Genomic DNA, 25,450 nt, shown 5'->3' on the forward strand with positions numbered 1-25,450 from the left:
AACAGAGTCTCAGAAGATTTCGTTTCTTCTTGCTTTCTGCCCTGGCCCGCCCTCCCACTTCTTCCAACCTCTCCGCTGTCCCTCCTCCCACCACCAGGGGGCCTCGTAGCGAGCCCCATCCCCGCGCCTTCCCAGCCCTTGCCCTGCTCACACTACCGTGCTGATCCGGTTGGTAGGCTTGGATTTGGCCCGGTCGACCGTACCGCTCGCCCCAGGTGCGGCTCCTCCACTCTGTCCCGCTGAGGCCTGGGGCCCCGGGGCCTGTGACCCAGCCGGCAGTGGCGGTGGCGGGGCGGGGTGCTGGGGGGGGAGAGGGGAGAGAGGCGTAAGAGGGGTAAGGGGGGAGGAAGGGGGGGGTAAAGGGGAGTGGGGGGGGGGGGGGGGATGGAGGAGAGCAGTGGAGGATACTGGGGCAGATACGGGCCGGCCGGCGGCCCGTGGTGGGCAGTGGCGGGCGGCGGCCCGGAGACTGGCGGCGGGGGTGGGGGCGGCTGGGAGGGCGCCGGGGGCGGGCTGGCGAAGATGAAATGGGCGGGGTGGGGCGTATGCCCCACGTGGGAGTGTGCGTGCGGGTGCGGCTGCGAGTGTGACAATGTCAGCGGAGGCTTGCTGACGGCGCCCCCTCTGGCCGAGTGTGAGGGCGGAGGTGGCGTGTGGAAGAGGGCAAACTGTGGGTGTTGGGAGAGTTGGGAGTGAGGAGAAAGGGGGGGAGGCGGTGGGACGCACGGCGAGCCCATGTGTCCCAAAGTCCCGTAGCGACCCTGCGGCAAAGCATGCTGGGAAAGAGGCGGCGGGTAGGGGTTGTGCCCGGAGGGGTTGGGGAGAGGCCGGCGCGGCAGGGTGACACGCTGCAACGTGGGGTGCTGGTGCTGGTGTCCAGATGCCGGCGCGCTCTGCACGTGGTAGCGTTGGTGCGGATGGTAGTAGGGGGGCGGAGGCTGCTGCCCAGCCACACTGCTGCTGGTAGTAGTGTGGCAGTACTGGGCGTGCAGGGCCTGGATCTTGGAAGGTCCCCCGGCCTCCGCCGAGCACGGGGAAGGGGAGAGGGGCGGTGGCCCTCCAGTGCTCGGTGGGGCCACGGGGGCGGGGTAGGGTGGCCCCGGGGGGATAATGGGACCCGGTGTTTTGGCCCGTTTGCCCCCAAACAGGGATCCCAGGAAGGAGCCAGCCGTGCTCGTCCCACTCCCCGTCCCACTGGCTCCTCTCTCGCTGCTGCTGCTGCTGGAGGCTGGCCCAGCGCCAGCCACCGCAGGTGTGGTGTGTTGTTGCTGCTGCCCCGGCCCACCCCCCACCCCCACTCCGGGGCTCAGGATGGGGCGGTGAGGCCGGTAATCTTCGGCTCCATAGCAGCTCGGGAGTACAGTGGCTACTGGGTAACGCTGGTGAGGCCGAGGACTGCTAATGATGGAACCCTAAGACAAAGAGAGTGGGGGGAAAGGAGGAAGAGCAGGAAGAGGGCAAGAGGAAAGAAAAGCAAAAGAAAACCAAGAGGGTTCCAGTGGGCGGGGATTGCAGAGAAAGCAGGAGGAAAGGCAGGGCAGGAAAGGGGAAACAACAGAAACAGAGAGGAAAGGGGTAACGGAGGGGTGAGAGTGCACAGCAATAATGAGAAGAGCAGGAGAAATAAGGAAAGAAAGAGAAATAGTGGAGAAAGGACAGGTAGTGTGACAGGTTCATAGGACAGGGGAGGAGAAACGGGTGAGTTGATTAGAGTCATGGAACAACCTCATTTCCGTATGATACAGTAATATACTATTACTATCAGTAATATTTAATCACACAAACATCGAGACAAACACAGATGCTGGATCACAAGAAATAAAGAACAAAGGTGCATTGAAAACAACTAATGCTGGTTGTTCATGCATGAAGACTGCATATACGTCACAGTACTTGCAGATAGGCCTGTCACGATCATGACAATTTACCCGACAATTGCCATATATATAACTGTCATTGCCATATATATAATTGTGATTAACAATTAGTTGTCATTTTTGTACATTGTATGCAGCTATTAAAGTACAAGACTAAATTAGCCAACTTGGCTGATTAGCCAAGCTGTAGACTTTTAGTAGTTCCCAACCAGTGACAGACACAGCTAGAGTTCAAATAAACAAACATTACTCACCAGTGCCATCTGAAAGTGTTAACCAACATATATAAACAAACATTGCTCACCACTGCCCTCTGAAGGTGTTTATAGCACCAATAAGAAATTAAGAATTTCGTTAGATCTGTTTTGTGCCTTAATAAATGTGTTTTCTGCTTCCTTTTATTTACATTTTTTGCCTCAACCCAACTCATGAAAAAACACCCTTCACATTCCGTTTGTTGTGATGTAAACATACGACTGAAAGCTAAGAAAGGTGGATGTAATTGCAGAAAGCTTAAATAATCGTGATCGACTTGAGTACTTGCAATCAGACGATTACGTAATTGTGACAGGCCTACTTGCAAATGAAACAACAACAAAAACAGCAAATCCATCCATCCACAGATCTAATATTCAAAGGCTCACGCAGCCATAGAGATTCAGTAGGTGACGTCTTCTCCGCGGCACATGTACAGTAAACTGTCATTCTGATGCACTAGCAGGGGGCATATCACCGTGCATACACAGGCATACATAGTTATGGCTCTGGCTCTGTGGGGGTGGTAAAGACACATGCAAGGTGGCTTTTGGTGGGAGGGGGCAGGGGATTCTCCAGGCAGACATGCGACGTGGGTGGGGTGGTGGTCACTTTGGTGATGGGTTTTTGGGCGAAAGCTAAAGATACAGACCTCTGCTCCACTCAGACTTACTTCCATTGTACTGTCAAGGGAACCAACGCTGTTTCTGCGACCGCGTTTCCCTGCATCCAATCAGGACATGTCAAGTATTTCCACAGCGTGTAAGAAATTTAATGTCTATGTTTGCACGTGTGTTTAGTTTTAAGATGCTTATCTGTGCGTTTAAAAGCAAATTTTGTTACAAGTCATAGACATATTTGTGTGTGTGTTGTTTCATTACAATGTGTATGATGGCATTTGTTATAGTGTCTATACAGTGTAACTTTGTGTACTTTATTGTGTGTGTCTCTCACCTGAATCAGACAGGTCCCTCAGTGAGGAGCTGAGAGCAGTGCGTTTAAGGCCTTCGCCAGGTGAGTAGTTGTCGTCCAGACTGGGTCTTCCTATTGTGCCATTCACCACTTCACTCTTGACCCCGCCCACACCTCCACCCACCACACTGCTGCTCAAAAGGCTGGGCCGCATCACACCTTTCTGCTTCTCTAGCTCCGCTGCATGAGAGAAAAGCCAACGCAAAACATTAAAGAGTGCAGATGGAGAATAAAGCAAAATATTACAACCCCCATTCCAAAAAAGTTGGACACTGTATAAATTGTAAATAAATGTTAAACAGAATGCAATGATTTGCAAATCTCATAGACCCATATTTTATTCACAATAGAACACAGAACACATCAGATCAGTTTAAAGTGAGACATTTTACCATTTCATGAAAAACATTAACTCATTTAGAACTTGATGGCAGCAGCGCGTCTCAAAAAAAGTTGGGAGAGGGGCAACAAAAGGCTGGAAAAGTAAGTGATACTAAAAAAAACAGGTGGAGCAGCGATTTGCAACTAACTCACATGACTAGGTATAAAAAGAGCATTTTATAGAGGCAGAGTCTCTCAAAAGTAAAGATGGGCATGAGGTCGATGATCAATATTGGATGCTCGTGATCTTTGGGCCCTCAGGCAGCACTGCATTAAAAACAGGCATGATTTTGTACTGGAAATCACTGCATTGCTCAGGAACACTTCCAGAAATCACTGTCTGTGAACACAGTTCGCCATGCAATCCACAAATGCAAGTTAAAGCTGTATCATGCAAAGAAGAAGCCATATGTCAACACGATCCAGAAAGGCTGCCGTCTTCTCTGGGCCTAAGCTCATTTAAATTGGACTGAGGCAAAATGGAAAACTGTTCTGTGGTCAGATTGATCAAAATTTGAAATTCTTTTTGGAGACCATGGACGCCATGTCCTGCGAACTCAAGAGGAGAGAGATCATCCAGCTTGTTATCAGTGCACAGTTCAAAAGCCTGCATCTCTGATGGTATGGGGTTGCATTAGTGACTACGGCGTGGGCAGCTTACACATCTGGAAAGGCACTATGAATGCTGAACAGTATACAGAGGTTTTAGAACAACATATGCTCCCATAAAGACAATGTCTCTTTCAGGGAAGGCCTTGCATATTTCAGCAAGACAATGCTAAACCACATACTGCCTCCATCACAACAGTACAGCTTTGCAGGAGAAGAGTCCAGGTGCTGAACTGGCCTGTCTGCAGTCCAGACCTTTAACCAATAGAAAACATTTGGAACATCATGAAACAAAAAGGCCGGCAAAGAAGACCCAGGACTGTTGAGCAGTTAGAATCCTACATTAGACAACAATGGGACAACATTCCTCTATCAAAACTCCAGCAATTGGTTTCCTCACTTCCCAGACGTTTACAAACTGTTGTTAAAAGAAGAGGGGATGCTACACAATGGTAGACATGGCACTGTCCCAACGTTTTTGAGATGCTGATCTGTGTTGTATGTTCTGCTGTGAATAAAATATGGGTCTATGAGATTTGCAAATTGTTGCATTCTGTTTTTATTTACATTTATTTACAATTTAAACATTGCATTAACATACGTTTTCACTGATCAAATCATGTACAGATTTCACTTCACATGAAAAAACAGACATTATCACCCCCAGGACTCAGTGAGTTAAAATTACAATAGTTTTCTCTAAGGAGTTTTACCCAAACCATGAGCCGTCTTCTTGGCACTCTGAGCCAATTAAAGTGTCCAAGCCAAGCTTGTTGATTAGTATGGGGATGGGGAAAAAGTAAATGGAAGTAAAACAGAATATCTTTTATATGAAATTTACTTTCTTTGTTTTGCACTGGAGCTATGAAGCTAATGTAGCTAATTAGCAATGTAATCTTACATTAAATAATCAGGCACTTACTTCAGATGTCTTCAACTTATTAAGCAATCTCAAATGGACTTGTCAAAAATGGACAAAATAAACTGCATAGCTAAAACAGTAGCCATCTTAAAACCTTATGTTTTGTCCATGCAAGCTCCACACAGAAAGGACCCTGGTCACTCAGCCGGGGAATCGAACCCAGGCCCTTGTTGTGAGGTGACAGCACTACTCACTGCATCTCAGTGCCACCCAAATGCTAATGCTAGTGTTTAAAACCCAGAGCTATAAAGAACCCAGCACTACCACCAATACCACCAAAAAAGCAGCAGGGCTACTTCTTAATCCGCAAAGTCCTATTCATACCGAGTCTTATTTTTACTGAAAACAAACTCACTCATGTTAATGCCATCCTTCACATTGAGTCAGAAACTGACAGACAATATCACTGCATAAAACTTTCAATCAGAGCCAGCTTGATTTTTTTTGTATTGTACAATTGCGCTAAAAATCAGGCTGGCCAATCAGAGCTCTGCTGACACACTTGCAGTCCATGCAAAGGTTCAAGAAGACGCTTATCTTGCTTGTGGCAGAGCACTGAAGCTTACACAACAAGCAACACAGAAATAAGACTACAAAAATAAGGAGGAGATATGAGTAGAAGCAGTGCCTCGTATTCCCCAACTTACAGATGAAATTAGATTTTACAGTCAATAGAGTCAAGAGATTTACAGTCAATTAGATTTAATTCTAAAGCAAGTCTTTCAAGAGAGGCTTCGTGAAATTAATTATGCTGATTTGTCAGACTGTGTGAATGCCTTTCTGTGACTTCTCTCTGAAACATTACACTCAGGATTTGAAATGAGATATTTAGTTACTTCTTATGACCTAATGTCCTTATTGCAGTTGTCAGACAAAACAAGGGAAGTTTGGTTCACTATAAGGTCCAGCAGAGGGAGCTGTACTCACACTCCACTCTGTATTTCTCCATCTCCTGCACCTCAGCGATGCTTTCTCTCAGGTCGCTGACGAAGCGTGTACGGTCCTGCAGACTTGGTGCGTTGAACACAATCAGCACCTTACGCTCTCCGCCCGGGATCGCTGATGTTAGTCTGACACCATGAGGGTAGTCTGAGAGAAGGAGTAGTTGACAGAGAGAGAGAAGGAGAGAACAAGAAAGTGAGACTGATATTGGGAACACTACTTTTACAGCTTTTGAGCTCTCCAAACAAGCTTACAGTGTATTAGTTATTCTAATCTTCACAACTGTAAGCACTTTTTGAATATACAGACTAAATCTTACAGGAGTTCTGGAACATGTGAACCTGCATCTCCACCAGAGGGAAGGACTGTCGGAAACTGTATGTCACTGAGGTTTTCTTCTTTTGGAAGATCTTTGTTACCTATCAGATAAAGAACAAGAGTCAAATAAGAGCCAACCAGTACCTATAAGGAAATGTCATGTGCTTGCTGTTGATGTGGTTGTCATGACAACAAAGAAATTGATAGGCGTACCACCAGCAAGTCATTGAAGAGGAAAACCTCTCTCTGGTGGACTCCAGTCCGCTGGGGCCGGTTGGGGTCAGGCACCTCATAGAGCTGACAGCAGCAAACCAGCCTACGATGAGGAAGAGACAGGACCTGCACATGGACAGTTCAATGACTTTAAGTCAGACACGCATGACATGAAATCATAATGAAATGTAACATAAATGAGGTCTGATACATGCGAACAGATCAACCAACTTTTAACATATCTACTTTAAATATGGCTAAAACAAACATAAACTCACTGGTTTCTTGCCCACAATGACTCTCTCCACAGCCTGGACCTGGGAGACGTGGTCATCATTGGTCCTAAGCTCCCACTTCTGAATACGCTGGTAGATACCAACCAACAGGTCACGTGGGATATCCTGCCCATTGTCAACTCCTGAGGGACAGAGATAATCGACTTGTTTTTGAACTGCTTCTGCATGCAGAGTGGTGCAGTGTTGCTTCATCTATAGACTGGATTTTCCTAAAAGGAATATTTAAATGCTAGTATTGCTAATAATGAATGAAGGATGCTGGGGAATTGCATAATTTTGTAGATGAGATAATGCTAAATGATCTCCATTAGCTTTCATCCGTTGTTAACTATACTGGATGACGATTCCTTTAAACTGCAATAAACTGAATTGATATACTGGCAGATAATCAAAAAGGTGTGTGTGTATGTAAGAGAGTGCGCATATGTGCAAATATGATTGGAATCCCACCTCGCAGGTTCTTAATGAAATCATCCAACTTCATCTTCCTGTCTGCTTTGACGCTGGGGCTGTACATGTCTGTATTAAGGAGGATGATGGCAAAGGCCAGGATGAAGATAGTGTCGGGGTTCTGGAACTGGCGCACCAACGCAGGGTTACATACACAATACCTCTGACTGAAAGAGAGATATTGCATTAGATAAATACACATATTCAATACCTCATTAAATTAAAGCTACTACTAAAAAAGTATGGGACAGAAATATTAGTAGCTGTAAATGTATAATTCTAATATAATCTGTATTCATTAACCAACAGCAACAAATCATCCCACCTGAAAGCTTCTATAAGCCGTTCCACTTTTTGGGCCTCTCCTTGCACTTTGATCTGGGCCTGAAACTTCCTCAGAGCATCATCTAGATCCATTCCAGAAAAGTCCATCTCATCTACCACACAACTGAAACAGAAAAGAGATGGCATGGAAAGAATTTGTATAGCTACTTACAATACTGTGCAAGTCAGGGAACGATCTCATTTATTTAATTTCCAGTCAAAAAGCTATTCATTTTGCAAGAGATGTTTCTGAGTTGCATTTTCCAGAACTGAAATTCAAAAAAACCTTCAAGGATATAGGGAAAGTGGAAATCCTAACAACTGAACTTTAAAAGCTTAGAAAAACTTTCTGCAGATTTCTTTAAAAAACTGAAAACAAGTCTCCCGAAAAGAATGGAAGCCACAATAAAGGCAAAGAGTGCACACGCTAAACACTAACATTATTGTTATTATATTTAGTTGTTAAGCCTTCTGGGAAATATCTCCTGAAAATGAATAACTTGTACTTAATTGGCATTTGGACCTGAAATTAATTACATGATACAAGTATACAAATACATACAAGGTGGTCTCTGACTTTTGACCCTTTCGTAGATACCGTCTTTTCTAACTGTCGATTTAAATGCCTTTCTGCGTTTTGATTCAAAGTAGGCCTCCCTATTGTCTCTAAATGCATTCATTTCAGTGTCTACGGACTCCCAGGCCAACTCACTCAAGCACATCCTTGTTGAACTGCTTCTGTCTGTTGCCCAGAAATTCCCCGATCATCTGCCGGCTCAGGCCTTTCCTCTCCAGAATGAAGCGGGCAATACCGACAGGCGTGTCTGACACAAAACCACGCTCTATCAGGTACTGGATGCCTTTCTCTGGTTTCCTACGGTTTAAAGAGACACAAACCATAATAAGGCAGGTCACTGTAGTGAACCAAGAGCAGCAATTAAAGCGTAAACCTTGTGAAAGCAATTATGAACATTGTACTTACTTGTTAAAGAGGTTGAGGCCGATGCGGTACTGCCTCCTCTGCATCACGTCATTGTTAAAGGCAGGCGAGTCCCAACTGTGACGGCTCTCCCTCTGGTAGGTCTGCTTGCCCAGAGGTGGCAGTGGCTCCCTCAGGCTGTCCCTGGACGAAGAGCCGGAGCTGCAGTTGATGGTTTCGTTAGAGTTAGTGGTGGAGTTTAGAGAGTCATTGTCACCGTCCGAGCAGCACTGCTGATCCAGGCCACCAGGGGGCAGTGGGGCGGAGGATGAGGAGGAGAGTGGCGTGGTTGGGGGCTGCTGGGGGGAAGAAGAAGACGATGGCGTGTCGGGGTACTGGTGATGATGGTGGTGATGGTGGTGGTGATGGTGGTGCGCTACGTGGTGGGGGATGTGTGATGGCAAAGGCCGGCTAGCTGGACGCGTCTGACCCTGCGCTGCAGCAGTAACTGAGCGGGCGTTGGGGTTGTGTTTTAATGTGCCTTGCGGGGATCCTCCGGTCGAGTCCTGCTCATACACCAACTGCCTGCCAAGAGAGCCACGGTCTGAGCGGTCACTCATGTCCACAGAGCTGTCGCTGGGCGGTTCGATAGTGAGCAAGGGCAGGTGAGCCCCACGGAGGCGGTAGTCGCGGCACTCTGTGCAAGGTGTGCTCCTGCGGCTGTTGCTGCTACCTCCCCCCTCCGTGTCGCGGCTGTCCTCTCGACCGCCGACTCCACTGCTCCCCCCACCACCTCCCCAGAACTCTGTGTCTGTACTGCTCGGAGCTCTGTCCAGTGAGAGTGGTGAGGATGGCAGACCATCGTCCATGTAGAGGGTGACATCACTGTATGAAGTGGCCGTGCTGTCCTCATGCATGCTCAAGCCGCCACCCCCTCCGCCCCTGTCCCGGTCGCCCAGGCCACGGCGTAGGGACGGGTGGCTGCTGCTGCTCCAGATGCATTCACCAAAATCGTCCACCACGCCGCTGCTGTCCCCGATGCCCTCCTGGGAGTCTTCTCTGGACGGCCGGCACGTCAGGGCATCGTCAATGGAATCGGCCAGCGACTTAACCTAAAGAATAAAATACCATGAACATTATCAATTATGAACTTCAAGACTCTACCACAGGGTTTCCAGTCTTGGTCCTGGAGTACTTTGGAGTACCTGCGGTGTTTCCATGGGTGTTTCACCTATTAGGGAAATCCTTGCAGTAATAACAAACACTGAACATCAACAAGGAGAGTTTTGAAGTCCATGGTTCTCGAAAAAATCAACATGTGGTTAATTCCATTGCTACCTATAATAGCAAAAGTTAGGAAAATTGACCTATTGACAGATTGTTCTGCTGATTGCTGCACTTTGCTGCTGCTGCTTGCATAATTTTCTGTCACTGCTCCTCTGGATACAATGGAATATCCAGTTATTCAACTGCCACCAGCTAACATGTAAATGCAGCATAAGATATTATGCACAATAGCTTTTGGTGATAAAATGATAAAAAATCAAACATTTTTTCAGTAGTGATAATGCTTGTTTGAAAACTTTTTAATAAATTTTTTTTCATAAAAAATTTGTTTATGCCAGAAAAAGTATTTTGTTTTCATCAAAGTTCAAAACAAACAGACTTTAAATTAAACATCAGGAAATGCATATATTAATCCATAATTATTGAAGTTGAATTATATAGAATTATATAGTACCATTGCGAGATTCCTGGCCTTCCCACCAGAAGTAACTTGTTTGTAAGAGATCTGAGTAAGAGAAAGAGACTCCCACCTGTTTGGAAAATGAGTCCTCTAGGTGGGTGTAGTCCCCCGGGCGGGTGGGTGGTCCAGGCTCCAGGTCTGGTGAGTGTGGAGGGCCCATGCCCGGGCTGTGGTGGCTCTGTGGTTGCGCCTGAGGCTGCCGATCATCAAATGAGTACTGCATGCGCATGTTGGACAGGATGATGCGGCGCGTCATGCGGCTCTCGGAGGCCGAGCTTCGCAGGCGCTCGAAGTTCTTGTTCATGCGATACTGCCGGAAGGCAGTCTGGATGGTACGCGCCGCTCGTCTGCTCAGGAAGTAGCCGCCATACTTTCTCTCCAGCATCTCCACCTGGAATGTGATGCATGTTCTGTTAGATTAAACTTAATGAAGCCCAGTTCAGGTTATTCAGTTTGCTGAGAACATCAGAAGAGTTTCTTTCTGTTACTTAAAAACCACTAAGGAGGAGGCAACATTTATACCGTCTTATTAGTCTTATTGATGGACTGCTGTTTGGTTCAGTTTGGCTTCTTAGAAAGTAGCAAAGTCTGGAAAATCTGATTCTAGATCTGCACTACCATTTTAATTTTTTTGTAGATGGCAGTGGTTCTTACATTGCTACTTTGGAATTTCTCTGAACATGTAATGTATAATGTAATGTAAATTAAAGACATTTTGATCTATAAGCCTCATGCTTAAGTGCTTGAAATTTGTTTCTGAGAAAAAATATAAATAGTTGAATTTCCATAATAAAATTACCAAAAAAAAATGTGACTTTAGCATCAGCATATACATCCAACAGGAACCATCTAAGCCTTCTGGATCTTAGATGGCTCTTTATGAAGCTGCCCGCAACATAGTCCAGTCCTAGTTCTGGAGAGGCCTTTCCTTACACATTTGACTGTTTTCCCTGCTCCCAATATACCTGATCCAACCAGTGAGCTGATTCACAAGCACTTCTTCAGTTATAATGTTTTAGAGCAGGAAAACATTACAATGTGCAGAGCAGAGGTGCTCCACGATCAAGTGCACCATTTATAACACATCTGTAGATTGGACTTGCAATGTACTGCAATGTACTGACTTCTTATAGATGACATAAGTGTAATCTTCCATTGCCATAAAAACAACTTAGTAAAGGTCATGCAAAATTCAAATAATTTAAAGAAACATTCTTTACTTGCTAAATTGATCTTACTGCACAATAAATGCTTTATTTATTCGGTTTGTTGCCTATTAAGGACAAGTTAACACTTAAAACACTCAGACATTTTACTTACTGATAAACAGCTGCTTTGTTTGCCTTTTTTGAATGCACCTGATTTTCAGTTGTCACATGTTTGGATACACTTCCTCATTTAAGGTTTTGCTTTTTTAGGGTACAAGCATGCAATGCATTGAACCCTATTGGAATTGTCAAGATTTTTCTTCCTATTCCTTTTCTTCCCTGAAACGGAACGCACAGCCCAAACCGTAAGTCCTAGAGACTTGAAACTTGGTCAATAGGTAGTAGTCCCTCCCGCTACTCAGGCGCAAGGAATCAGCCCAGTCGACCACAAGGGGGCGCTATAGCGTAGGTCAACGCGTTTGGGTCTATAACTCCTAAAGCAGATTTTTGCCAGAAAAGACATCATTTTTTCCAAGTTCCTTGGGTCCAAACAAACAACTTTGCCATTTGGACCATGTAGCTCCGCCCACTTAGATTTTGAGCTAATTTGCATAATATAAGAAACATACTTTTGTGAACTAGTCCTACAATTTTTGCCCGATCCTCAAGATTTTGGTGTCAAAAAATTCAGAAGAGCCTGAACCTCAATAATTATCAAAAACATTTTGACTTTTCTAAACAACATGGCTGTCATATGCAAATGAACCCTTCTGGATAAATTCAAAATAATTCAGAATTAATTTAAAATTCTGTAACTCGACAACCCTTCAGCCAAAAAATTTCAAACTTGACAGACACATTTGGGAGAAGATTCTGAGGTAGCCATTCGATTTTTGTGCGCATATGTCATTAGGGGGCGGGGTTAATGCTACATGGCTGTTTCTCAGCATCCGTACATCCAATCAGGCTGAAACTTTGCAGATACCATCTGTTGGCCAGACTATAAGTGAATCCATAAGGACAATTTGATTCATTGAAGTATATGGTCGCCATCGGCCAATCAGAATTTAGCAGGCTTTTGACAGGCTTAACATTGACCAATCATCATGAAACTTGAATGATCTCTACATATAGCCACTTTCTAACAATCAATAAAGTTTGAAAAAAATTGAGCACTGGGGGGCGCTATTCATAAAAATTAACATATTATTACATATTATTACTATTTTATTACAAGTTTGCTTGAACATCCTTGTGTATCATATGTAGTATGTTATTCCAAACAATTTTGCAAATGCATATTTATTACAAGTGCATAGTTTTTTTGTAATCGGTAACTGTTTAAAAAGCCTACTTTTCGAACTAGTCCCTGGATTTTGATCCAATCTTTTCGAACTTGGTCTAGAAAAATTCTTTGGCATCTCTAGGTAAATAATTATCAAAAACATGTTGACTTTTCTACTCAGGGTTGTGTGGATAAATCAATTAATTACTGCGAGCGTGGCATTGTTAGCTTGATTAGCTATAACTCAACAGTCATTGGTCAGATTATGTCAAAACTTTAAGGACTTTTACATATTTGGACTGTAATGGTGTATGCCAATTTTGGTCCAGATTGGCCTTTAGGGGGGCGCTTTAGCACTCAAAAACACTTAAAAATCAATAAAAATGCTATTACAATGTTATTACAAGGTCGACAGATAAACAAATGGTGCCATACCAGATCCCTCACCTAAACAACTTTCTAAGTACAAGTTCTGTCACAAATTGTACTATTTGTCTGGTATTTTGGCTTAATCATTCGAAGACTACATTATACGAAGGCTTAGTATACAAAGGTCAAAAGGTCAATCTGACCAAAACTTGGTAAACATCTTTGGATATGGTCCCTGATCATGAATCATACCATATTGTGGCCTTTTCACTAATTCTGACCCACTTTCACTGAGCTCATACTTTACTTTAGTCCTATGTTTCAACTTTTCATCTTTTTCAACTTTACTCATATTTTTGCCTGTAACTTTTGATCAGAGTGAGATAGAGACAAAATTCTTTTTTCTGCTGATTACTTGGAATGTGCTGAACAAGTGTACCCAGTCACTTTTAGCCCCACCCGCTTAGTTTTTGAGCTAATGTGCATAATGTGAAAAACCTATTCTTGCAAACTAGTCTCAGGATTTTTTGCCAATTATCATCAAATTAGTATCTTAAGATTCAGAAGACACTGGTCCTCAATAATTATCAAAAAGATTTTGACTGTTCCACTCAATGTATTGAGAATCAAACAATTAATTACTGCAAACATGGCATTGCTAGCCTGATTTGCTATAACTCAACAGTCATTGGTCAGATCATCTCCAAACTTAAAGGATATTTACATATTTAAACTTCAATGGTGTCTGCCAATTTTGGTCCAGATTGACCTTAAGGGGGCGCTTTAGCACTCAAAAACACTTAAAAATCAACAAAAATGCTATTACAATGTTATTACAAGGTCGACATATAAACAATTGGTGCCATGTGACTCAGTTCACTCATATGAACAACTTTCTAATTACATGTTATGTCAAAAATTGCACTGCTTGTCTTTTATTTTGGCTTATTCATTCAAAGATTTCACTATACAAAGGCTTATTATACAAAGGTCAAAAGGTCATTCTGACCAAATCTTGGTGAACGTCTTTGGATATGGTCCCTAATCAAGAATGATACCATACTGTGGCCTTTTCACTAATTCTACATCAAATCAATGGCTTAAATACAGAACCAATCCACTGTGCAAGTGCAACTTCTTGGATTGTCTACAAAGCAGTGTAGATCAGTACATATGAATGCAAACCTATAATGTGTTTAAAACACCACTGCTTGTTGTTTATGGCAACTGAAGGTCTTTTGATGAACTGACTTCCTATCAGTTCTATTCACTCTACCTATGAATAAGACCCACAGCTTGAGGCCTTTTTAGGTCTAATGGGCTAAACGAAAAGCTTGAGGCCTTTTTAGGCCTAATGGGCTAAACCAAAAGCTTGAGGTCTTTTAGGCCTAATGAGCTAAACCTGCAGAAGGGCCCGTACTGCTGCTGCATGCCTGAACCCGCTCATTGCCGCTTGCGGCTATATATATATATTTTTTTTTACTTTTTTCACATTTTAGCATAACAATAAGAATCATGTATACTTTATATACTACAAAAACTTTTTTTCCTCAGTTTAAAAAAATATCTTTGTCCATACCAACACTGTTTTGAAAAATCTTTCAGTCCACTCGAGAACGCAACATGCGAGATATATTTAATATTTGCAATATTTCAAACGGAATGCAGTCCATTCTGACAGCCCTCCACTACAGTGTATTGACAGAGTAAAGCTAAATTCCATTATAAACCTGATACAAACCCCAAAATCACACCTACATTGCTGAGCACACAGAACCAACTCAGTGATTAGCTGTATTTCCCACAGATTTGTGCATGAAAACAGCGACTGGCATGCATGTTTTTAAAAATCATGTTTTCAATAATATCTGGATATCTATGGATGCTGCCTAAGTCATGTGCATATATTCAGTCTTTCTTAGAATAAATAATGAAATTCAAGTTTTACAAATGAAACTCCAGGTTTGGGAACCTCTGGCCTTAAGTGTGCAAAGCACAGAGGAGCTTTTTAGTCAGTTATTTCATAGTTTTGATGTTTTCTCTATTATTCTAAAAAGTGAAAAATAGTAACAAGAAAAAAGAGCCCTGTATAAGAACTGTATAAGTCACATCATGAGCTCTGTACCTTCTTATCTTGGAGGTCTGTGGATAGCTCATAGCTGTCTGATAGAGCCTTGCACCGCTTGTTCTCCTCCTCCTCCTGCTTGCGCAAGGCCAGGCTTGCTGGCTGGTTGCGAGTGCGCTGGGCCCAGGCGAGGCTGGCTGGGCTTGGCGGGGCCACCACCGGCCCCCGAGAGCCCGGGGGGCCACAGCTGCCGTCGTTGTAGCGATCAGAGCGGTGGGTGTAGGGGACCTTACTGCTGTCTGAAAAGGGGCTTGACTCTGAAGCCTGAGTCTCCTCCTCAACACTATATTTAGAGAGAGAGAGAGAGAGAGATAAAGAGAAGGTGGAAAGTAAAGGTAAAGCTTCAAATCTCAAACAACCAACACGCTCCATAAATACAGCATGAGATAAAAATCACCAGCTTTAGCAATTCACCAGTTCCTGGCGCTGTTCATTTTCCATCAACTTTGCACTTTCAATCACAGATAACATTTTAACTGGGAGACTCTGGAGAGCTGTCATTATTTTGAATGAAAACAAAATCAATGAACAGTTCATTACTTTGATACAATTTTCAGACTGTAAGCCAAGTCTTCACAACACTGAGAATAACAGTCAATGTCTTGTTTTTCAAAAAATGACTCCTCTGCTTGAGAATACTAATGTGCCAGCTTATAAAGATTCCAGAGCCAGTTAGCCTATTGTAGGCTAGTTGGCTCAGGCAGGCTAATTCTGCAGCAATTGTTAAGCTTTGTATACTTGTGTTCATTGGTTAGATGGTCTTTATTGCCAATCTCTTTTAAAATACTGCCTTTATCTTTTCATGCATATTTACAGAGTGTTGACAGTACAAATTCAACTGCGAACGTACTTTGTCATATTAAGTAGGGTTTAAATCTATTAAGAACCCTTTTTTACTTCACCAATTAGAATCATTTTTGCATTCTGTTGTCTAATTATATTGTATTATGATTATGTATTACTATTTCATGTATTTAACACAAACAGCACTATTACCACCTTAAAGTATGTTATACTGTAATATAAAACTAGGCCTGTCAAAGAAAATAATGAATCATTAAAATGATTTAAATGTGTTGGATCACATTTTGGTGGTTAATCGTAATTCATTTCATTTGTCTTATTTGCTTAAAAGCAGTGCATTTTGTTACGTCTATATGAGAGAACAAAATAAGCTTCAGCAGAATACATTTATTACATTTATTATCATATACTGTACTGTGCAAAAGTCAAGGACCACCCTTTGATTAATTATATTTCCAGTTAAGACAGCCATTAAGTACAAGTTATTTTTTCAGTGTCAGAAAAAAGCAGATAACACATATTTAAAAAATTACACAAAATAATCTGCACAAAGTCTAATATCAAATCCATCAGAATTTAATTTGTTCAGTCTTTGCTTCTTTAACTCAGCCACTTTAACTCTTCCATCCCACCAATCTTAAAACCAACCAGATACAGCTGTGTCCTCTCAACAAAAGCTGTTCTGAAAAAGTGACTAACAATATGTTCTCCTTCAAAGAGATACTAACATTCACACAACCAAATACCCAAACAGACTTTAACTGCCTCACGAATTGTGTTCCCATGTGCAACTAGAATGAGATATTTCTGAGATTAGATATAAGATAATCCAGTTACATAAGAGGGAAGTCAAAAGGAAATAAGTGAAAAGTCAGGAGTTTCCAAAACTGGAGCTAAAAAAAATTAAACATACAGAGAAAATGTGAATCCTAACAACTGTGCACCTAGCAGACCACCAAATCAGATGAACAATGATTAAAGCTTTCATCTTCAAGAAAGAAAAGAAGACAATTTGCACTAGAACACAAAAACTGCAACCAACGTCTAAGACTGAACTTTGGAGGTGTGGAAAAATATCCCTGCAGATTTCTTTGAAAAACTGAAAGTGAGTCTCCTGAAAAGAATTCAAGCTATAAAAAGGCAAGGGATGAACAAACTAAATACTAAAAAAAATACATTTAAAAATGAAAAAAATGAAAAAAGGATAACGTATACTTAATGATCATTTTGACTTGAAATTAAATAAATGAAAAGTGTTCTCTGACTTTTGGACAGTACTGTATCTTAGACATACTGTATATTAAACATACACTCAATACATACAGTATATATAAACTCGTTCATACATCTCATAGATTCTTGTTACAGCTGAAGTTCTTGTGGGTTGCTGAGGGTAAAACATTAACTTTGAAACCACTGAAATCATTAATAAAAACAGAAATAGTCAGGGATAACACAAGAAAGCCCTAAGGCTTTTTTCACTGTGGCTCCTAAAGCCGAGACGGCATCATTATTTACTTATATTTACTTAAAGTCATAATGGCTCAGTATTTCGTAGAGCCACTGTTTGCCTCAAGCACAGCTTGAACTCTCTCTGGCATTCATTTGACAAGTTTCTGCAAAACTGGAGAATACACATTCTTCCAGCTTCCCTTCAGAGCCCAGAAAGTGTACATTTCTCCTTTTCCTATGGTTTCAAAAATATCCAGATGGTTTGGTGACTATTTTTCCAAATAAGTGTTTCTCAAACAGCTGCATTTTTATCATTTTAAGCAATGTATTCTTGAAAAACAAATATCAACTATAAATTACTTTAGGTTTTGTTGAAAGAAACCAATACAGTTGTTGGCAGAACACTCAGACCTCTGAACTCTCTACTAAGGCCAAACAGTAAGTGTCAATGGTGAACCGTGACTAGGCTTTCGATTTGGGCCGTAAATGTCAATAAATGCCAATTTCTTTAGCTTCTCTAAGGGGTTCTACTAGCATTTTAGTGCTTTGCTAATGCAGATTCACATGAACATTTTTGGCCATTCTAAGTTAAATGTAGATATTTGAAAAAGATATTACTTATTTTATTTGAAGCTTGTAACAGACATTTTAACACATTTTATCTTATAACAGTTGTACAGTGATTCCTTCAGTAAAGAGTCAGGTGACCATTTGTCCTCGCAGTCAGTGGCACCTCTAGGACCTCCAGAAAGCCTAGAATGATGTAGTTCTCACAAAACTGGTCCTACCCATTGGAAATCAATGGTTGATTCCACTATCGGTTCCTAATTAATTAATTAGTTATTGGTTAATCTGGCATGTTAGGCCTTTAGTTCTGCCCCTGAAGTCCTAACTGATGGGAGCGCTAGCTTGGTTGAATCTTCATAGATAGCAGAAAAAAATATCCTGACTGGATAGTTTCAAGAATTTAACTCTTTGTTTCCAACCAAAACTTAACAATGCAATAAAACTAGTACTACAATACTTGTGGTAGTGGCTACAACTGCAGAGTTTAAATAGAACAACATTAATGTTGCATGATATTTTTTCATTCACAGAAATCATTAAGACTTTGAAGGCCTAGAAGGCCCTGACGGTGCCCCACTGGTAAAAGTTATATGTAGATATGTTGAACAGGATGACACGCTTGCCCCGAAACAGCTCAGAATTCACTCACTTGTACAATTCAGCTTCCTGGAGCATGTCTCCTGTTTTGCTGGGTAGCATTAGTGCAGTTATTTTGATGAACACACTCACACACAGTCACAAACACACAATACTTGAAAATCAGCGCCACATCATGCTATTATCTAACCTGTCAATATCAAAACTTCCACCACTGAAAAGTACTGAGTTGAAAGGAAAGACAGGCAAGGCTGCCAAACAAAACTACTTGACAAAACTCACAAGGTCTCACTTTTTCCGTCATCCAGTAATGTAGAAAGTAAACGTGCAGAGCCAATGCCCCTGTCAGCTTTGCCACAGGAAACACACCAGTATGTGATAATAATGCATGGGGTTACACATGTTTGCAGCAACACTATTTGTGTGTTTATGTTTGGATCGCAAATTAACTATCCCAATTATACCGAAGCCTGAAGCATTTCCTTTCCTGCTTTCTGTGTGTTGCAATTTAACTCTGAACTCTGAACACTTACTATTCTACAGCACAGCGTGGCTCTTTTCTCTACCGAACAACAGCTAAGCATTAAATGCCAGCCTGGAAAGGCCGGGCGCGAACAAAAGGACAATCATCTCCTGTCACATGTACGTTACCGTACAAAGACATACACAAACATGTAACACGCTCCCCGCAAGGAACAATAGAGGCAGAAATAATAAACAACGCCCAGACACTTTAACTTACTGTAAACACATACAAACACACATGCACACACTCACTTCTCCACCTAACAAGTTTGCAGAAGCTTTCTCTTGACTTAAGTCCCAAGTATCTCACACGGAGGCTGAAAGGCGCAATAATCCAACAGCACTGCGACTTTGAGGCTTTGGAGCAACTTGGCTGTTATGATAAGAGAGTCAGGAGGTCAGCAGCACCTGGTCACATGTCCATACTTCACCGCCCTCCCTCTCTCCCTCCCTCTCGCTATGCTCATTACATGAAGTGCACTAGAGCAGTGTGAAAAAAAGTCAACGGCCTGTGGAACGAGTGACTGAGACCAGTCACCACCCTGTCTGCTCCAAACGCTTTTGCACATTTTCACATGATTCATTCCTACACCTTTATCTTTAGCAGCTGAGAGTGAATGTACAGAAACACGCACATTTTGAGCTGGTTATTAGCATAACATGTAATAATCTGTGAAGGATTGTACACACTCAAAAAAAAAGGTACTGAACTGTCACTGGGGTGGTATCCAGAACGGTACATCTCAGTACCTTTAGTCAGAGAACATAATTGTACCATATTCCATTGAAATTATATTTACTAAGTTATACTGACTCCACACTCCTTGTCTCGTCTCCAGGCTTTTTATTTTATTGTTCTGTTTTAAAACATTAGGTTAAGGAAAGGCACAAATATGTAAGTTTCCACCTGGAAAAACTTATTTAAGGTACACGATTGGACCTTAAAACCACTGTTGTTCCTTTGAGGTATGTGCCTGCACAGAACCTTTATTTCTAAGAGTGTATGCAGTCAGGGATAATGGAGCAAAAACTAACCCAGGAAAAATGGATATTTAATGCATTTAACCCCTACATTTTATAACACACTTCTATAACCTAAGCTCAGCACTGAAGTCCCTGTGGTTTCTGAATAATAAGCCTTACTCTGTAATAAGCCTGGGATTTTAAGGGATTAAACAGGTTTAAGAAAAATGTATTTTTAGTATTTTAACAGATATTTCTAAAGACTGTTTTTTGTACCATAAAAGTATTTTTTTATCATAAATGTTTTTTCAGTTACTAAGTTGCATGCATGAGTTACAGGATTCACACCTTTGGTGGCTGTAATACAGAACAATTTTGAAGCATGTAAACAACTCACAGTGAGAGCTAGCCCGGCTAAAGTACAGCCACCATACAGCAGAGTTTTACAACACAGTGTTACAACAAAAATGTGCCACAGTATGTCATGTGAATCAAATATATTTCAGTTTTATTGTGCTGATATTTGCTGTTCTACTAATCTGCCATATCACACCAAACATATTTATTTAGTGTCAGATGTGGCAGAAAGCTCATCTGATTCAAACAACATAGAACTGTATTGAATTAATTGTGTTTGCACTGATTTACATGAATTTTTGTGAAGGAAGCTTGAATAAGAAGTATTAATCTTTGTCAAATACTTTTAAAATGATTTAGCAAAAAACTAAAATGCTTTATGTTATTACACTGTTTCTTTGGTCATGCTTTATTTTGATTGCCCCAGAGCAAATCTACAAATTATTTGCTAAATCTGTATTTAAGTTTTTTATTAACAGCGTTAGGGTTAGAATAGAATTAGAATTGGAGTTGGGGTCGAGTTTAAGTTTGGGGCATAATGTTAGAGTTAGAGTGAGTGCCAGGCTTAGGATTTGGGAAAAGTTGAGCTAAACTGAATAGATATTTACTAAAGCTGCATTTTGTAACTTTGGCAACTTTGGGGAATTGGCGACCTCTCTGTTGGAAATATGTAACTGCATGAAATGTGTGGAAGAACATTTTGTAATCAGTTGTGTCTGCTTCACCACAGATAACAGATAGCTAACATTACTATTCATAAGACACATATGTCCATTAGTTATGTAAGGTTCCACTCAGACAGATACCTATCTAGGCAATGTTAGCCAAATATATTCAATATTGGTTGCATTTACAAAAGAAGACAGACAGTAGCACTGAAAATGATCTGAGTATTGGTTTATCAAACGGTAGGTCTAGAGGATGAACTCTGAAGCAAAAAAAGACATCGTTATCAAATTAATTGGCAAATTAATTAATTGGCTTAACAATTTCAAGGGTACACTATATTATGTTACAAAGGTAACATTAAATTCCACAACAGTAATTATCTGGCTGGCTAAACCAACATAACTTACCTGTCCAGCAATAAAAAAGCCAATTCAGCCTCTCTCCTGAGTCTCTTCAGGTCATGGAGCTGTCATCACCTCTGAAAAGCCAAGCCAATGATAATTCTGGTCTTAGCTTGAGCTCTGGCTCTCCCTTTTAGCTTGCCGGCATTCTGATGAATTGTGCTACCTTGTTAAAATGTCCTACCATAGCGCATATTTATAGGTAGAGCTCTACACAAAATTGGTAGGTTGTTTTTGATAGCATAAATTATGCAAAGCTGAAGTCAGCTTCTTATTTCCCGTTCCACCTTAAATGGTGCAGCAGATACATTTTGGGGCCTCAGGACACTGAGGCACTCAGGCACTATCTAAGGTGGAATGGGAAAATTAAAAAATCTGAAGAAACTGGCAAATAAGAAGCGGACTTCAGCCTCATCTAAATCCTATATAGTAATATTAAGCTGAGTCTGTACTGAATTAACATTAAAAACACAATAGAACATTTTCAACACTGTCTTTCTTTGCAATAGCCTACTAATTATATGTGTGTGCTTGGTATAACCACCCAGTGGAAAGGACAGATTACTGTAACACCGGTTCTCTTCAGTTCTATATTTCTTCACTTTAATCACAGGTGACTCCACAAACGACTGATTTGCCATTCTGATGTCTTCATATTTGAATCTCTCTCCTTCCTTTCACTAACTTTTAGCAATCTACAGATCAGCACTGTGAGCAACGCCCCCACTGCTCAGGTAACGAGATCATATTGAGCTGGACCTTCTTTTGGACCTGGACCTTCGAGCTGGACCTTGTGTGTGATGCTTGTATGTAAAGATGTCTGACGTGGTCTGAAAAACTCCTGCCAAATTCGACCCAACAACTTTAAAGCTGTACTGTGTAAGTTTTGGGGATGTGGAGACCTCTCGGGTGGAAATGTGTAACGGCATGCAATGCGCTGAAGGACATTTGGTAACGTTGGCTGTGCTTTCCCTTCCCCGAGCAGATGAACCTGATGAATTGCGTTGAAGTGTTTGCAAAGAGAGCTCAGTCAAAACGTGGTGAAGAACGTGTCTTCCAAGGATGTACGTGAATGATCTACTATTGACATCATATTTTCATCAATGCTGATTTTAAGACCTAAACATTGAGTCGGACCTTCTTTTTGAGCCTGTGACGTTAAAGATGTATAGCATGGTCCGAAAAACTCCTAGAAAAACTTAATCTATCACCTCCAATTATTTCAGGCCTCACAGGGTGACTCACAGCAGTGCAAACACACCATATTTCAGCATGTTTTTTAACAAAAAAATCTTTAAAAAAAAACTTACATAGTGTAGCTTTAAAGAAATTAAATAGCATTTACAGTGGATCATCAGAATAAAGTGTGAGCTCTCTTTCATATGTCTGGAGCACATACTGAACTTGTTTTCTTGCTGTCCTGTCCCTTTGTTTGGCCTCTCTGTAATTTTCAGCCCAGAGTTCAAGAGGTTTCCTGTGTTTGTGAGGTGCTGAGGGACAGGAGAGAGGCCGGCAGGAAGACTGAGCAGCCGTTCTGTTTGGGAGCTGGCGTTTTTTTTTTTTATTTTGGTGAGCCAAGCGTAACACGCATCTGAATCTATGTCAGCACACCTCCTACAGGGTGCTAACTTTGTTTGACACAAAGTTATTTGGGTGCTGCAGACAGTAACAGGGTGCCACTCCACAGCGGAATTAATTCAGCAAGATGAGCTCGTGGTTTGTTTTTAACTTGAACTGCTTCAGCTGCTCATAGGCTGACAGTCCTTTCGCCAGTGTGTTATGAAGCGTCTGCTTATGTGCTGTTGAGACATCTTGCAGGCTATTTCAGTAAACTGCTCCAGCAAACAATGCTAACGAATAGTTACTATCAGTGTCAGACTGCTATGGCTATCACAAGCACACTAACAGGACTGTTTATGCTGTTTTTGTTTCCATTTAAATCTACCATATTAAAACTATTACAGACTACAGCCAGTAATTACATACATACAAAGTACATCTACAGCAGGCCCGATCAAAAACAGTGACTGGGAGAGAACATTCTTCTACCAACAATCACACAAATTTGGGCTGTTTTGTGTTTGTAAGTGTCACTCAGTGACATCATGTCATGTACTACTGTTGGTGTAACGATTCAATAGCTGTCTCAGTGCATTGTTTATCATTTCTACCAGTATAAGTGGTTCAATTGTAAAACGAGATTTGTTTTGGCCCAGAATTGCCTTTTAAATGCTATGAATCGAATGCTCTGCTGTAGTGTAGCTAACAACCACATAATGCCTTTACAGAGAGAACATAATGCAGTTAGCTAACCACTTCTGTTCAACCATATCTGTCTTACTTTTATTTGCTGTTTGCTATTGCCATTTACTCTGTTCAGCTTAGACAGCATGATCTTTATTTGTATAAATTCACAGGCTGTACTGAATTTGAACTCACAAAACAACTGACCTCAGGGCTGCAGTGCTCTAAACAGCCTCCTCTCCTAATGTGCAAAGCATGTCATTATCATTACTTTGGGAGCTTGGACAGAGAAAATAATTCTCTAAAAATGTTGTCTAAAATATAGAACTCTCTTCTTGATGACCACATTGTGACCCCGTCGAATGATCTCACAAACCCTAGGCTGAGAGCCACTGACTTAAATAAATTATCAGCTGGCACTGCAGATGTTTCAGCTGAAATAATTGCTACGTGGCCACATCATTTTAATTAGTTAATATTTTTGGCAAAAATAGTAGATTTTCTTTTTTGCTATGCCATCTCTAATTTGTCTGTGTCATCGTTAGTCAACATTTAGATTTATTTGGTTTCTCTCACGCACACACACACACACACACACACACACAGCTCTTTTGGAATCACTTTTGTTGCAATAAACTTTACTGAAGTAATTTGATACAGTTTTTGCCTGAGAAGCATTAGGGGAAGTGTTTTAGTTCATCACATTGTATCAATTCTTTTAAATTCATTATAATATTTCTTAAATGTGCTTGAATCACTGTCATACAGTGAATCAAAGAGCTGTTTTGTGTTTTGAATCAAATTGTTCCAAATTTTAAAGAATCATTCTTAAATCAAATTGAACATCAATGAATTAATTTGCTATCAGCTCAAAGATTCACACCCCTAAATGCTACATGATGAAGGTCAGTGTGACATGCTGCTATTTTTGGACAGGAACTCATACAACATAATACCACTAACGTAACCAATATATGGCACGGCGTGCATATTGGGTTCTGAGATCCATATTATTACCCTGCCTCAAATTCAAAATCTTTCCATAGTCATAATCTCTGGATGCTTTATTCCCAGTAGGCAGCGGCACAAACAACAACAAAAGCCCCCCCCCAACAAATTCAAACCACAGTTAAACACACAGTTAAAAGAACAGCTAGCATGAAAGGTCTAAACAACTGGGCCTCCGTTAAGTAATGCAAGTGATGTTAGGACCATCACTGTCAGGTAGAGGTCAGAATACGCCAGAGCAACCCATACTGTACAAACCCAAGTTACCATGTCTTCCTTGCTTTCAAATGTCTTTCTCTTTGTTTGAAGTATATTGACGGTTGTGTGACAGTTCTGTGGCAGCAGCACTGATGTACTAGTTTAGTTTAGTACTGCATTATGCAGTACCGCTGATTTCTTTCCTTGTAGTCAGTTACATAGGATTGTGGTACCATTTAACTCAAAAGCACAACTACTATAAAAAAAAAATCAATTTAGGTTCCTTCCTGTTCCCAAAGAACAAATCTTACTGACACATTTAGTACTAATAGTAAAAATCCTCTTCATACTCATCTTAAAGACGTCATCTTACAGAATTCACCATGCAGATCTAATTATAGGATTAATAAAACACTTCAATGTGAACCACAATTAAGAAAAGCACTTCAGGCTATGAGCGAGCAGGACGAGCCCGTCCAAACCTGCTTCTGTCAAGGTTTCAGTGTGTGTCTG

At 41.4% G+C, this 25,450-nt stretch overlaps 1 protein-coding gene across 3 annotated transcripts; it reads right to left on the reverse strand.

Annotated features, from left to right (window-relative positions):
* Nucleotides 1-1,184: 1,184 nt before the first annotated feature.
* Nucleotides 1,185-19,492, reverse strand: iqsec2b (IQ motif and Sec7 domain ArfGEF 2b). 3 transcript variants are annotated; one of them, XM_036579072.1, is made up of 13 exons: nucleotides 18,625-19,492; nucleotides 15,153-15,435; nucleotides 10,296-10,616; nucleotides 8,542-9,590; nucleotides 8,272-8,433; nucleotides 7,561-7,683; nucleotides 7,236-7,402; nucleotides 6,768-6,907; nucleotides 6,490-6,615; nucleotides 6,278-6,377; nucleotides 5,944-6,105; nucleotides 3,087-3,284; nucleotides 1,185-1,412 (listed from the first exon to the last, which is right to left on the reverse strand). In XM_036579072.1, exons 1-13 carry the CDS (start codon nucleotides 18,672-18,674, stop codon nucleotides 1,399-1,401), a joined length of 2,895 nt encoding a protein of 964 aa, XP_036434965.1. In that variant the 5' UTR covers nucleotides 18,675-19,492; the 3' UTR covers nucleotides 1,185-1,398. The 3 variants fall into 3 exon arrangements, with proteins under 3 accessions (XP_036434965.1, XP_036434964.1, XP_036434963.1); XM_036579071.1 differs by having other exon boundaries at nucleotides 1,261-1,395; XM_036579070.1 differs by having other exon boundaries at nucleotides 1,261-1,398.
* Between the last annotated feature and the right edge of the window lie 5,958 nt (nucleotides 19,493-25,450).

The sequence above is a fragment of the Colossoma macropomum genome, unplaced genomic scaffold (genome assembly GCF_904425465.1).
Source record: "Colossoma macropomum unplaced genomic scaffold, Colossoma_macropomum, whole genome shotgun sequence".
Taxonomy (NCBI): domain Eukaryota; kingdom Metazoa; phylum Chordata; class Actinopteri; order Characiformes; family Serrasalmidae; genus Colossoma; species Colossoma macropomum.

Excerpts from the sequence above, each read along its gene's own strand:
- iqsec2b (XM_036579070.1), bottom strand. The coding sequence starts at position 18,674 with ATGCTACCCAGCAAAACAGGAGACATGCTCCAGGAAGCTGAATTGTAC. Across the intron at positions 10,617-15,152 it reads CAGACCTCCAAGATAAGAAG|GTGGAGATGCTGGAGAGAAA; the intron begins GTACAGAGCTCA and ends ATCACATTCCAG. Across the intron at positions 6,616-6,767 it reads TCATTGTGGGCAAGAAACCA|GTCCTGTCTCTTCCTCATCG; the intron begins GTGAGTTTATGT and ends GTCCATGTGCAG.